We start from the raw sequence: 16,030 nt of genomic DNA, 5'->3' as shown, positions 1-16,030 counted from the left end.
GTATACAGAGAAGTACATTTTCAAGGTCATGACAATTTATAAACTTTATTTGCTTTACTTTTTTATGATGCACACATTTTTAAAAATTATTTTATATACATTTTTATTTTAACTTTATTTGTTATCTTCATAAATTTACATAATTCACTATTATTTTCTGGATACTCCAAATAATTTAGAAATACAACTAAATACCTACATGTAAAGTATGTTGTGATAATAATTAATATCTTTTCTTTATAAACATTATAGCTCATGTATGTTCATATTGTCTTTAATTGAATTGTTAATATTTTACTTCAAATATTTAAATATTAATTAAATGCATTAGGTGAGGTACCTACCTATACATTTGTTATCTATAAATAAAGTCGCAACAAGTAATTAAAATCAATACGCAGAATCTAAAATTGAATGATATTTGACTTTATGATCATTTCTATTATTTATTAAATGGGTGATATTTTAATATTTTTTGGAATAATATAAACTAAATTCTTGAAGAACTTCCTAAGAACATTTTTATTTATATTTCCTTCCCATAATACGTTTTGACAAAATAAGAAAAGCATTAACACATCAAGCGTTAAATGAAATATTATCTTCTTCGTGAAGAGTAAATATTTTATTTCAAAATTCATAATGTTCAAGGTTTTTTATAACATAATGTAGGTTTTATATAATTTATACCATAAGCGATAATACATTAATACAGAGTACCAAAAGTATAATAAAAAATTGGTTTTAGATTTATATTTACAATGCTCGATTTTTCCAATCGTTAAACCTAATTAATAAGTATAAATAGGTGTGTATATATCTATAAAAAGTATTGAAATTTTAAATGTAACATGTAAATATTTTTAATTTATAATATTTGGATTGTAGGTATTCCAGTTGAAATAGTAATATTTTAGTAGAATCAACTATATTTAAAATAACATGCAAACTTAAGGCTTTTTATGTTAACTGGATTGGATCAAATGTATGATGTAATAATAATTAAGTAGGTAATATGTTTAAGAATCTACGAAGGCTCAAGTGGAATTTGTAATTCTACGAAAAAAATAACGAAATAATATTATGATCGTATAAGTATTTAACACATTTTATGGTTTTTTTCACAAGTTATTCATTTAAATTACATTGTGTGGACAAAATATATTTGTCTGAGTAATAAATTACTAGTGATTTCAGGAATTTTCGGAATTTTCGGAAGTTAATTTGTTTATTAAGTGTTATTATGACCATACCAGGTAAGTCAAAACAAAACAAAACAAAACAAAACTGGGATTTTTTCAAATTTAAACCATTATTTAATAATATAGCGTTTATTTTTCAAACAATAGATTTTATGCTACAGGCAAATAATAATGTATTGTTATTTACTACATTTCCGGCACACGCGTAGTATCTACACGTTGCATAGGTTCTATAGGGCAAAATATGAACAAAAATTTCCTATAGAAACCTATATTATATATTATAACAGAAAAATTAAAACTATACTACATTTAATAGTAATAAATTAATAAAAGTAAAAGTCCCTAGATATGAATCTTAATGGAGACCACAGGTCATGGTTGACCAAGTCATGATTTTATAAAAAAAATTTACTTTGAAAAAATATTAATGATGGTAAATAAATAATCAGAAAAGAAAAACCATATACATAATATAACCTTGAGCTACACAAGAAAAAATATCCGGTAGTGCTAAGTACAGATAGTCAGTACACTGAGCCCAAAACTATTGTTTTAAAATAAACCTATGACTTGGCGCTTTTATTTCATTGTCTTCAATGTAAATTTCGTTGTTACTATTACAGTAGGTAACCGAGGTAATTTTTTCTACCCATATTTAAGCAAACACGGAAAGCACAATACACTACGAACGGTTTAAGCGTGGTTGGAAGTATAAATAATCACGTAAATTATAAATAAAAAACTAGCCAGTTATTTACCTTTATTTGTTCCATTTAGTATAAACCATCTACTGGAAAAATCCCACCCAGATTCCGCAGCGGCCTTTAGCTCAGAATAGTAGTTTTCTTTATCGTTATCGGTCTTCAGTGTTTGTGCGCTCATGATATCTTCCCTGTAAAAATACAAAATATCATTTAATTATAAATATTTGAAATGTAGGTACGATAGGTAATAACTCCAAGTAAATATTTGTAATTTGCATACAAATAGGTGATACAAAGATGCTCACATAGCTACAGAAAAAACGAAATAGATTTGAAATTATAAAAATCAAGAATTATTAATTCCTTCTTGCTAGAGTTCAATCAGAAATAATCTGTAGCCTCAATTAATATTTAAAAAAAACATAAATTCAATTTGAGTTAACTTTTATGAAATTCAGAACTAAATTTACCTGTATGATTCAGGCCTAGGACCAGTTGACGAATCCTTATATCTGGCCAATGTGTATACTTTTCCATCTTTTTCTATGTCTACTGTATGATTTAACATCCAAAAGCTGAATTCTTTTTCCAGTATATCTACATTTTCTTTAAGGAAAATCGTGTCATTTGTAGCCTCGATGTAACTTTTCATCATTGGTACCAGCATGGGGGGCTGAGATCGCATGGCATAATACACTCTACCCCCGTTTGGAATATGACCATAGGTGTTAATTATCGATAAAAAGTTGCTGAGCATTCCTTTTACGGTAGTATACATCTCAGATAGTAGCAGACCTCTAATAATCCAATAAGAATCCCAATAGTAAAATTCACGGAATCGGCCACCGGGTACAATTACCGGATACGGAACATAGATAATTGAGTAATGGTCAGGATGTAAACGTACGTCATCTTTGATTTTTTTACCAAGAAGTTTCCATAGCAAGTGTAAGCCTCTAGCCCATTCTTGGAAATTTGGGTCCTTAATATCACCAAGAAATTTTGGCTCTGGCTTCCAATCGGAGGGATCCCAAATTTCGAATTCACTGCCTTCCTTTTCGAATGTGTCGTTGAGGAAAATCTCCAGTTCTATTTTTGATGGCCTTTGTCCCGTTCTTTTCATCATATCCAAGAATATGTTCATAGTCTCATTAGGTGAATATTTCATTTTCATGTCAACAAACGTTTTCGAATCTGGGAATATGCTAGACATTTGAATCGCATGCAGCAATGGTCCATGACAGTAAATATTACTGAAATAAAAACGTATTAAATTTACACAAAATGAAATTAAAATATTCTTAATTAATCGTCTACTATTCATCGTATCTTAATAATATTTACTCTAGCTAAATTTAAATGATCTTTTTCAAACTACTAAGTACTTTTATTCCATAAGAAAAACGTGTAATTTTTGAAGATAATCCTTCTTGAAGTTTGATTTTAAAGTTAGGTAGGTACCAATCATTAACTATAAATACAAGGACAAGCGTCATTGAAAGTATCGTCACACTTTTCATTTTAGTAGATGGTTTTGACAAGTGAGAAATGCGTGAAAATGTAAACAACGTCCTTGCATAAAAGTAAGAGGAATTATTAAGAATAAACTGAAACCACTTAAAATAAGGTACACTTTATCAAAAAATATAATATATTTGATAAACAAAAATGGTTAAAATACTATTTGATTAAACAAAAAAGGAAGTCAATAAATTATAATTTGTTCTGTACTATCGAGTAAATAAATATAAGAGTTTTCGACCGACCTAACATTAATAATTGTTGTACATTTATTTCGTTGTAGGAATAATATTTTTCTTATCATGATTTAAGTTAATGAGTTAAGAACTCTGAATACTTTTCTTTTATACGTTTTTCAAATTAATACACAGTATTTTAATTTTAATTCATTCTGAAATCTTTTAGTTAAAAACAATGTTATACTATGTGATTTTTTAAACACAATACATTTAGAACTTATTTCGAGTTTTGAACTAGGTACGAGGTATCTGTAGTCTAATTATTTTTAATACATTTAAGCTTATTACTTTTCAATAAGTAGGTACTTGATATTTTAAAATGTGAAATAATGGATTCAAAATAATAGTGGGATATATTTATAATAATATAATAACTATTATTCACCATTTCATACATTTTGTCTTTACATTGATGCTTTGAAAGTTTGAGTAAAGTGTAAATATAGTTCAAAACTCGACATAATTCCAGTAAAATATTCTGTATCATAATTTAGAATAAAATAAGATATAATAAGTAAAAACTAAAAGTTATGAGAAAGTATTTTTTTTTTTTGTCTACATGGCTACACATTTATAGGTAATGAGTAGTAATTTTTATTATACCAACGAAATAACGTGTACTATAAAATCCATACATTATTTGGTAGAGTACCTGTTTGGGGGAAAAAAAATCCTATCATTTTATTTATGTAGTTAAAATACAAACGATTAAAGAAATAAAGTCTACGCTCACTTTTATGTGAAAAAGCTCGACAATTGTTATCATTATTATGATTGGTACCACCATATAATCGAAATTAATGTTTAATAAGACGTACATAAATATTTCATTACACAATATTTAAATGGATAATCCATACATAAATCATATAATCAGATCTGTAATTCAGTTTTAAATAATAGTTTACTAATTCAGATTAGCTTTAATAAAATAAAATAAATAGCATGCAAAATAATATATATTTACAATCTTGATCAAATCTTTTAAGTGATTTATTTTTTAAATATTTATAATGAAAGCGCATATACATAAAAACAACATAATAAAGTTTGTTACATCATTTAGAGTAAAAGGCAATATTGTAGTGACTGGAGGGGCAAATTAGCAACGCCTTGCCAAAAAACTATATTATCAGATATGTCCATTCAATTTCAATCAAAATATCTATGCCATGAGAAAATTTTTGGATCGGACTAAATTAACGTAAGAATGTATTAACAGTTTTCATAACTACGTACTTAATGATTTATATCATTAAGAAAAATTAGAAGGGTATGTACTCGTAGTACGCTGCAATATGAAAAAATACGAATGGCCAGAATAAGTAAGTACAATAAAGTAACGCCGAAAATAAACTATCAAGAATTATTTAACTGAATACAAATTAAAGAATGTTATTTTTATTAAAACTATAGAGGGCTAGGTTAATAGTTGAAAAATTACAATAATTTTCATGTGTATAATTATAATAATGAAATAATAAATTCGAACATCGTTAGGATTCATTATCATGAAAAACGATTGTGAACTATAAAGTATAAAGATAGATAAAAATTACTTTATTCTAAAAATAATATTTTAGTTGAATATCTATGCATAACTGAAAAAAATGTATTCATATCAAACAGCGTAACAATTTTTTTCTTTTCTTAATGATCGTACTTTTGCTCACAATACTAAGTGAGTGATATATGATTTATTCCAATTTTTCAGACAAATAAGAAAGCTAATGATCAATTAGACCATAGATTTATATAATAATTATTCTATTGTCTTGGTCATAATTATGAGTTTTCAATAACCACGAAAATATAACCCATAATTTATTTTTCTACGTACATCTCCTAGTCATGGGTCTGGAGTGACCTTGACACGTCACTACTACTCTTATAATACCTACTCATATAAATGGAATGGTCGATCTCGGTATATTGTACAATTTTGATATCAACTGCCAAAAATTATAAGAAATTAGTTTTGGAAATAATATGACCTTAATTTAGGTACCTAACGATAACTGTACTACTTATAAGTATAATACAAAATGCACTCTCCAAATTAGCACCTATACATTATGTACTTCTCATCTCGTACCGCTCAGTCCGCTGAATATACTTTAGAGACACTCTTGTGATGTTATAATATACACGCTGTTAATAAAATAATAATAATAATAATAATAATAAGAAAAAACTAACAACAACAAATTGGCATTAGGTGTGCTATTACATAATAATATGGTTCGTCTGCTACACGGGTTATGAGTAAAGGATGTACATAAGGTCACGTCACGCTCGCGATGGGGATGGTAATGACGTAATAATAATATATACTATTGAAATATAAACGACTATGAGTGTGCACGAGTAACCAATAAAGCAATTTGTGCAGTTTAAGCATTGTAACGATTTTATAATTTACCACATAGCAACTTTGTATATTGTATGCGTACATATTATGTTATGTGTTATATTATAATAGTAGGCACTCGCGATGCGTTTACTCCATAGCATACGGTGGTGACTCTTTCTACGAAATGGATTGTTTATATTATATAATTATATGTATTGTACCGATTCGGAAATGTTTTAAAATGATTTTTCTATTTCTCATTATATTTCCACTAGTGCATAGACACGATAACTGAAGAACAGGTAAAAAAAACGGATTTGATTGACATTGACACCGATTAGAACACAGTTGCCCATCGACGACGGCGGCGGCGGCGAGCAGCCATATGTAACTCTGGTCTCTCTGTCTTTCTCTATCATATGCACACACACACACAGAGTAATTGACGGGTTGCCAATATACAGCTTACACAGCTATTTCGTTAGACACTACCTATGTCGCGCGCGCCACAAGACGAAACACATACAGACACAGGTACGAATAATAAATAACAGTACATAGGAATATAATGTGTACACACGCAATTATTATTATGTTTTTTTTTTCATGACCTACATCCTAGGTCCGTGAAACGAAAATAACGTAAAATAACAAACGCCAGAGATTGAAATATATATATAGGTATATTACGTACTATTATATTCTGGAAGAACGCACCGTGAATCCAATGACAATTATTGTTATTATAACATAGGCGTGTTGATGATAATAACAATAATAATATGTAATGTGTACCCATGTAAATATACTAGGTATATCGAACGATAACCGTGTGCAGATTTTAAAACGATTCGCTGGCACGCGCAGGTAAATAATGTACATAATAATATAGCCATAGGTAGTGAAGTAGAATTTGTATTCTACGATTAATAGTACCTACCAAATGGCAAATAATAAGCCAGTCATAAACGTAACTTATTATGATCGCTGGAACTAATAGACCAAACACTAATCAATGGAACCGATTTCGAATAATTTGACCTACACAATTCACTTTCAAATAGTACTACGCTGTGCGACTATTCACCGGCATTAAATTGAATTTAGAGAATGATGGAGAGAGAGAAAAGGTAAAAATTATTATTATCCATAAAGCCATATCATTGTATTGATAAATACCACACGTATGGATGACTGGCGTAATAATAAATATTTTTGTTTCAGCTTACGCACTTCTACTCTGATATATGCTTTCTTATTTTGTCGCACGTCCAAGACCCCGAAATTCGAGAATTCTTACATGGAAACTGCAGAACATAAACTGTGAAGTAAATGGTCATTTTTTATTACTATTTTTTATTGTTGCTATTTAGTATTTTCTGATAATAATCAAGAGCACATTATTGTTATCGTATAAATAGGGACCACAAATGAACAGGATTTTGTGGATTTTTTTCAATGTAGCGGGGCGCGGAAAGTTTGAATGACATAAGATTGAGAGAAAAATCTACCGACACTAGGGTAAATCTTTGTAATCTTGCCAAATTATTTGTGAACACGAGTATAGGAAAAAAAGCAAAACGGTATAAATAGATGGGACCTGAAATCACGCCACAAAAACTGAACAATCTCGTAAAAGAAATAAGTAATTTTATCACAAAATTCTTCAATAAAACTTTTAAAAATTTAGTTTGCTTGTTACGATTAACATTCGATGAATCGATAAGTATCACTCAACAAGTACACCACTTACCCAGTGGGATCAAACTTTTAAAAATCCACCAAAACTATGTGCAAGCTTCGAGTGCTTCGACCTCATCTAACCAATTTTTTTATAAATAATTTTTATCAAGCACTATTAGCATAAGTTTGAGGTATGTCGATATGGGAGATGACTAAAATCATGATGAATTTTTTACCGATATTGTTAAAATAAGATAACAGAATATTGTTTTTCATTATTTATGCGTTATCTGGTAAGATTTTGGTGGAAATAGTACAATTTATGTTATGTAAGGCTTGGAGATAATTATAATACATAATATGAACAGAACTAATAATGTAAAAATAGTTCACATTATAACTAAAGAAATAAAAACTTGGTTCACACAATAATGGCAAAAATAGAAACTACGAAACAAAACACGGAGTAATAATTACTCTACATTTTACTGACATGAGATTAATTTTAGAGAATATATTGTCAAGCTTTGTACATTATGTGGTGACGTCAGGAGTAAAACGAGTTCTACGTACGTGATTTGACAACAAGGAAAGCAGATTAAGTACGAATTCATCTTAAAATAGGTATATTATAGGTACCACCAAAAAGTATTGGGAATTCTTTGAAGAAAAAAAATTTAATTATCTTCTCAAAACCGTGCATAAGTATAAAAAAACGACCACATTGTATTGAATTCTCTGAGAACGTGTTTGCAATACGTTTATGTATAATTTTCGAGTTGAAATTTCAATGGTTATTACACTAAAAAGTAGCGACGGCCAAGATAAATATCATACACAAACCTTGAATTAATATTTTAATTCAATGCGGGAGCTGGTTCGTATTAAACAAGTTATAATGTATCAGCAGAGATCGCCTAGAAAGGAGAAGTAAAAAAAAAAAACAACTTAAAGTTACCAGACAGGGCGTCCCGGGATGTCCCGGAGGGGGTAAACAGGCCAACTCGTTGGTTATAGGTATATAAAATTTATTCGGTGAGATTGGCTGGAATTTTTTTTTTGTCGACCACTATTACTAATATAATATTGTTTTTATCCTAATCAAAAAAAAAAAAAGAAAGAAATTATGCAATATGGCGTTTACCTGTTATATACCTAGGTATAAAAATATAATCTTAAAATAAAAATAAGCAATGATACGCCAGATATCAAAGAATTACGAAGAAAATGTATGATATGCAAATCAGACTATATTGACAGATATAGGTATACAGACATTACGTAGAAAATAAATTGAGATTGATAAAATGGAAATTGTTGCATATTTTTATAATTCTTCTAAATTTACGAATTTTAGTTACGATTGTTATTTGCGACTAGTATACCTATATGTCCTACAATATGTTGTTTTACTTTCATAAATTTTGTAACCGTAAAAAACTCGTGTGGATATTTTTGAATCTAGGATGATTATTTTAGGATTTGGAACTTTTAACTACAAAATTATTTTTATCAATCTATAACGGTAGTGAAATAAAGGAGCTCAAACGAGGTATGGAATTTTAAATAACTCGCGCAAGGAAGGCCAATCAACATTATTATCCTCCAAATTTATATACGGCGAGTTTTTTTTTTAGAATATTACAGTCAAGCTAAGAGATAATTTGGTATCATATTTTTTTAGTTTAATATGTTAGCAATTTACACTATATGTACACTAATTAAAGCAATAATATTAAAATCATCTCTACCAAATGGATGCAGTTAATGGGAGATAATAAAAATTCAATTTGAGACCTATCTTACCTGTCACATGTGGGAGACGAAGCAACATGTTGATCCGCATCAGTACTCCAACATCCACACAAGGAACTGATCAGTAGGATTAAAGTTATCATAACAGAATTTGTAAGTACGCCCGCACTTTGAGGCATTTTATTAGTTGTTTTCTCAATAACTTTATGAAGCGAAATAAAAAATAAAATAAAAACGATAAAAACGAAAACTATTTGTGATCGCAATAATAATGATACTTAAAAACAATATTTAAATAAAAAATAACACTATCACAGATCAAGCTTATTTTCCCAGCAAAACGACGACTTGTAATTTTTATAAATTATTATTACTTATCATTATTTTATTTTATAATAAATTAAAATATAAATTTTTGGCCTCGATAAGTTATAGTTAGATTCTTGAAACCAACGGGGATGAAAATGTGTGTGTTTTGTCGAGAGCTTACTTCCTTGTAACAATCTTTGACGCTGCTGCTGATTTGCCACCTAGCGTTCCAGTAGTGTTGACTAGTGTCTTCAGTTTGCTAACGCGCCGGTGACTCAGTGGCTGTATTCGGGTCCTGGAAACAGAGCGGAGAGTTTTACATTGGACGGGTGTATTAAAACAAAATATAATCATGTATACTACTATACACATATGAGTAAAAAAAAATATTATTTAAAAGTAATAATATAAACAGTACTATTGTATATAGTTGGGATATCTTCTCTACGGTATGCTATTTTTTCGTCCGATCGTGACTTGATATGTACACGACGAATTTACTCTATGTATACGATGAACTCATACGTGGTATAAAAATATATGTGTTTATTTATAAATATACACATAAACGCGCGTATGTATTTCAAAAAACAAAAAATAAATTATAAAATTAAATACAATGAAATGACAATATTATCAAAAATTCTCGATATTCGTGCGTCCGTCTGCTGCGGTCGTCCGCGGCCACCGAAACGAGTTGAGAAACAACGTACGCACACGACACCACACTTCGGAAACACGCACAGAAATCACACACAAGCGGAGAATAAAAAAATAAATAACAATAATTTAAATTATTATTATTCAATTTTCAGACACCCGCGCGCACAGGGACACGATCTCGGCGTCGTCGTCGTCGTCGTCGTCGTCGCAGTAATGTGATGTTGCGTAGTGGCTAGTCGTCGCCGTCGTCGTCGTCGTCGTCAACTACTCGACGACACACTCGCAAAAAATATTTTCGTTCGTGTGTGTATGATTTTATTGAATTTTTTTTTTATAATTCGTGTTTCTTGTCTGCGTGTGTGGACCTGTGCTTTTTTTCGGTTGGCGCAGACACTCCACAGAATCGGCACTGACAGCCGAGTCCACCGCCACCGCCGTCGCCGCCGCCGCCGCGCCGTTCTGCCTTGGTTCACTAAATATCCCTACCACCGCCGCCAACGTCGCGAATTATTATTGCCATTGCATAAATTAGAGGGAGATTGTAATCGCGCGCGCACACACGCAAAAACACACGCTCGCGCACGCAACACACTCGACACTCACTCACTCGCACGCACGCGGTACACTTTTCTGCAATGTGCGATTATAATTAAATTATAAATTGTTGTTTATTATATTTTAATACGGTCAGTATAGTATATTGGTCATATTGCCTTGTCAAAAATTACGACTTACCAGCGATGTGCAGATAACATTGATATCATACTAGAAAATGCGAGAGCTGTACGTTACATACGTTAAAATATAATATTATAATATCACAGATTATATAATACATAGGTAGGTATAATATAATAAGAGATACACATATTACACACACGTACAATCGGATCCGAAACGCCACAGACCACGACGATTACTTCGGCGCAACCGGACGACTAACTATTGCAAAGTCGACGGAATCGTATGTGCGGAAAATGTCAAAATTATAAGACTGCTATAAGTTAATAGCCATATTATCTCGATTGCCAAGGCCCTAGATAACCTTTATTCAGTCGATTTACTAATTATTATTCATTTATCTATGTACATTTTATATTTTATTGCCAGCGACAGACTACAATAAACTATTATGATTATTTACTTATTACCAGTCGTCATTTTTTTTCTTTAATATTTATATATTATAATACATAACAGAACATGAACAATAATTTGGATTCTATGTGAACCCCAGTTCCGGAAAAATTTGTAGGTTTTAAAACGTTCAAATTGTATCATAGTAGTGATTATTATAAATTATTTGTGGTATTTTTTTCAGGATAAAAATTGCTACAAAATAGTTTCTCGACCTCATAACAAATGTGAGAGGGTTTCTCAAGACTCTTCAAAACGTCTGTGCAGTATTATGATTGTATCATTAACAATATATTACTCGATTTCACGCTATTAAATGGAAATTCCAACAGAAACCTAATGGATAAGTATTATAGTTAATGGTAATCGTTCGATTTATTAGAAACAGTAAAACCCAGAGTTCGCGATTTCACGAAATCGTGTATTATCCAATATCCATTAATTCAACCTATTTTATTCGAGTAAATCGTAAAATTCTTATATGAAAATAATTTTATTTTATGATACAAGTGGCATACAACACATTTTTACATTGACGTAGGTAAATGAAAATATTTAAATTTAAAAAATTAAAATATAGGTACTTCGATGTTATTACTTTTTTATGTAAGTATCTAAGTTGTAGCCTGCAGATATATTTATTTAAGTAATCCGCCTATTAGTGTCTGTGCATACAAAAACGTTTGAGACACATACCCATGGATAGGATCAGAAGATACTAGAAAATATATCAGTTGCACCATATACACATGATGAAATTCGGTCACGTCTACATATATATATCATCCATATTTATGATTAAATCTAATGAAATTCGCAATACTCAAACCAATAGCCAACAAGTTACACTTAGAATTTGATAATTTGTATTAACTATAAGAACAATGATTTACTCATCAGATTTATTTAGGTAAATAGTATAATAAGTTCCACGAAATCATGAAGTACAATATAATTACAACCAATAAAAATTAGAAAATCTATTTTGCTTTATTCATACGTTGATTAATAATTCCACTTAAAAATTATATTTTCTAAGTTACAATTTATCAATTAGTGTACCGTAAAATATGACATAGCCATGAGTTTCTTACACGCCGTGCATACTTGAAACATATTTTGAGGTTTTTAGAATATGGCCTACAAATAATTGCTTTGAATTAACCTCAGATAAATTAAAAATCAATGGTCCAAGGATAAAATCTAAGAAATTTAAACTGCATTTTCTCCAATTAATAAAAACAATTTTTTTTTTAAGAAACACTAAAATGCATATATTTGACAACTATACCTATCATAATAATTCAGTATGTCTCATTGTTCATTATATTTATTGTGTAAAATTCAATTAATCAGTTCATTTTAACTCAAAGATATACTTCGTAGACTTCTTATACAGGATGCCGGGTGTTTTAAATAATTATTTGGAAAATATTTACATATTAAAACTATTTAACTGAAAACCATTAAATAGAAAATCAACGAAAGAAGTAAATGAAAATAACAAATAATTCGATGTTTATAATAATTAATAACTATTAAGCCTCATATTACATCTGGTAGGTACATCTTATTAGGTTCTTTATAATAAGACTTCCAACTATTTAAACATCAACATCACTGGAAGTACATACTTATATCGGTACATATAATTAATTTTTTTTATTCGGCCGGTGACTTGAAATAAGAGCCACCGATGTTATGTTTTAGTCAAGTTTAGTTGATGAGAATTGTATATACACCTAGCTTAGAAAATATTTAATATTTATGCATTTACGAACTATAAAAGTAATACAAATTATCATACATCCATGTCATTTAAAACATACCTAATGCTTAAAAATCGAATTGGTAATAGTGAAAAACAAAACCGTTAAGACGGAATATCAAAACCAATGATATTTACATCATGTCACATGTCCTATGTTTTTAAATATAACTATTTATATAAATACAAATATATTAAACAAAAAACATACATATATTTTTAAAAGCAATACCAATAGAATTATTTTCCAATGAAAATTTTTAAATATGAATTTTGACTTTTCACTACTAAAATGTTGTGAATGTTTTTATTTTTATTTTGTTAATATTTATTATTGATACATAAAAATGTTAAGAATTATTCGAATTTCATCACTTTATTAATTTTTAACTGTACCGTCGTTTGACCTATAATGTTATGAAAGTTTTTTAGTATTTTACTATACAGTAAAAATATATAAATAGCAATGATAAAAAAAATATTTACTGAGACAAAAAATATGTACTGTTTAATTGTCGATGTATTAGTAGTTATACCTTTATTTCGTTTAACAGACAACGAAAGAAGAACTGTTTTCATAGTGTTTCCCTAAAATGTATATGTTATACCTGTGAACAGTATAATTAATAATCATGTGATAATAACCTTTTTTTTCCAATACAATTTGGCAAAAAAGATTTGGTAATAATTATAATTACGATGTTACCATAGATACTTACTTTTATTAATAAATATTGTGCCGTGTAATTTATTTGTTGCATTTGGTGGAAACAGTGTAAATTAAAATAAGTTAATTAGTATAATAATAATAATTTGTTGATAATTAAGGTTAATTTTTGGTCACTTCAGATTTAAATTATACTTCGAGCTATTTAATAAATAAATATCATAACAAAAATGATGCAAAAAAATGTACAATGATTTAATCTCGCTGTATTATTCGAATTTGTAAATTAAGCATACGTATAATTTCAAAACACGAGATTAAAAAAACATGAGTATTTAACCAACTAGACCTTGATATTTTTGCAGTCTTAGAGGCCTAAAGGAAATATTACCAAGGCTAATAGAAAATAATAAAAGCAATTTCGTTTACCGTAGAGTAATATACATATAAATAATTTTAAATCCGAAAGCATAAATTAAGAGTGACGTCACTTTCGGTACAACTCATAAAAACCAGGTTAGATTCTTAGGTACCTATAGTAAACATACATTATTTATAATAAAATATTTCGTGTAAGTTAATTTTAAAACATACATGTTAACTCGGTAAATTAGAATCAAATTAGATTTATCAACATAATTGTACCGAGTAAATATACCAGAAAAAATGTACCTTAAAAACAGTTTACACTTTTTAACAATGCGATTTGTATAAGAGAAACTATTGATTACGATTTTACAGTAATCTAGTATATAAATAAAATGTAATAGTATAGGTGCTAGGCAATAAAAAAAAATATATAATTTTATATTACACAAAGAAATATTTTTTCTAAAAGATGATTTATTATTCAGGATGATCAAAATAAAACCATATCACAAAACTTAAATGGCAAGACTCATTAAAAATTATTTAATTATTTAATTTGAAAAAAATCATCTAGCAAATTACTTGATAAATTCAATGTTACAAAACTTGTATTATTTACTCATGTAATTTTTGTAATTTTAGTTAAAAACGAATCGTGACTTAATAATTGAAATAATTAAGTAATTATTAAAACTGAGTAAATAAATTACTATTATTATATAGTCAGTTCAGATAAGAAACATAAAATGCAATAAATATTATTGGTATTTTTGATTATTTAAAGATTAAGTTGATTTTAATGCTCGTGTTCATGTACGATTAAAAAAATAGAAATAATAATAAATCTGTTTTTATTCTAATATTCAATCACACTTTTCTATGTCTTATACTCTTATATTATACAATACCTACCTATTTCTTATTGTTAGAAATCACACATTATAAAAAATAACAATTAATATAATAAATTACTGTATGGCTGATCCATTGAATACACAATATTTAAAAAGACATATTGAATAGTGGAATTCGTTGTTGATCTACTAAGAAATTGTATTTATTAGAGATAATATTATAGTATAATTGTACACAAATAATTAAAGAACATGACTTTAAAATCAATTTAACTTTAGTGTTTTACATTAAATATATTAACAACTAATTAAGTTGTAGGATTTATATTGTTTCGATTTATTTTATTATTTATTTAAAACAAACCAAGATTGGCATTATAGTTGTATATACATTAAACATATTATGTAAAGCTATTAAAAAACAGGTATGTTATAACCTGTTGGTTGTTTGTACTTATGAATATAAAAAATACTTAAAAGTATATTGAGTTTATATAAATTACGTATAAAACGCAAATGTGGGATATTTTTTACGTTTAATTTACCAGTTATTATTTAATTTATAACAATAATTTTAATTTATAATAACTAAAAATAAATCAATATCGTCAAATACTCAATAAGTATAATTTAATGTTAATAATAAATGATTATTCGTAATATGCGTTTACTAATTGTACATAAATTACAAAGGAATAAAAACTTTTATTCGACTAATGGTTATCCAGAAGTATGTGAAGAATAATGGAGATGTATATACTCTGTGCGAAAACATGGGGGAGAAAGCCTGGTGTAGAAAGTAA

General features: G+C 28.4%; 1 protein-coding gene across 9 annotated transcripts in view; it reads right to left on the bottom strand.

Annotated features, from left to right (window-relative positions):
- The window catches only part of LOC111036945 (trehalase), a 104,270-nt gene that overhangs the window by 19,266 nt on the left and 68,974 nt on the right, over positions 1-16,030 (bottom strand). For 6 of the 9 annotated variants that reach the window (XM_022319260.1, XM_022319259.1, XM_022319264.1 and 3 more), the window contains 3 exons: positions 9,951-10,064; positions 2,380-3,162; positions 1,964-2,097 (listed from right to left, as the gene is read on the bottom strand). In XM_022319260.1, coding sequence (XP_022174952.1) covers positions 1,964-2,097; positions 2,380-3,162; positions 9,951-10,064 — 1,031 coding nt within the window. Of the gene's footprint in view, positions 1-1,963; positions 2,098-2,379; positions 3,163-9,511; positions 10,065-10,187; positions 10,851-11,167; positions 11,293-16,030 lie in introns of those variants that run through there. The other 3 variants (XM_022319261.1, XM_022319263.1, XM_022319265.1) reach the window with 3 other exon arrangements.

This window comes from Myzus persicae, unplaced genomic scaffold (assembly GCF_001856785.1).
Source record: "Myzus persicae strain clone G006 unplaced genomic scaffold, MPER_G0061.0, whole genome shotgun sequence".
NCBI lineage: Eukaryota > Metazoa > Arthropoda > Insecta > Hemiptera > Aphididae > Myzus > Myzus persicae.
The sequence above is the reverse complement of the archived record's forward strand: the minus strand, read 5'-3'. Positions and strand labels throughout refer to the sequence as shown.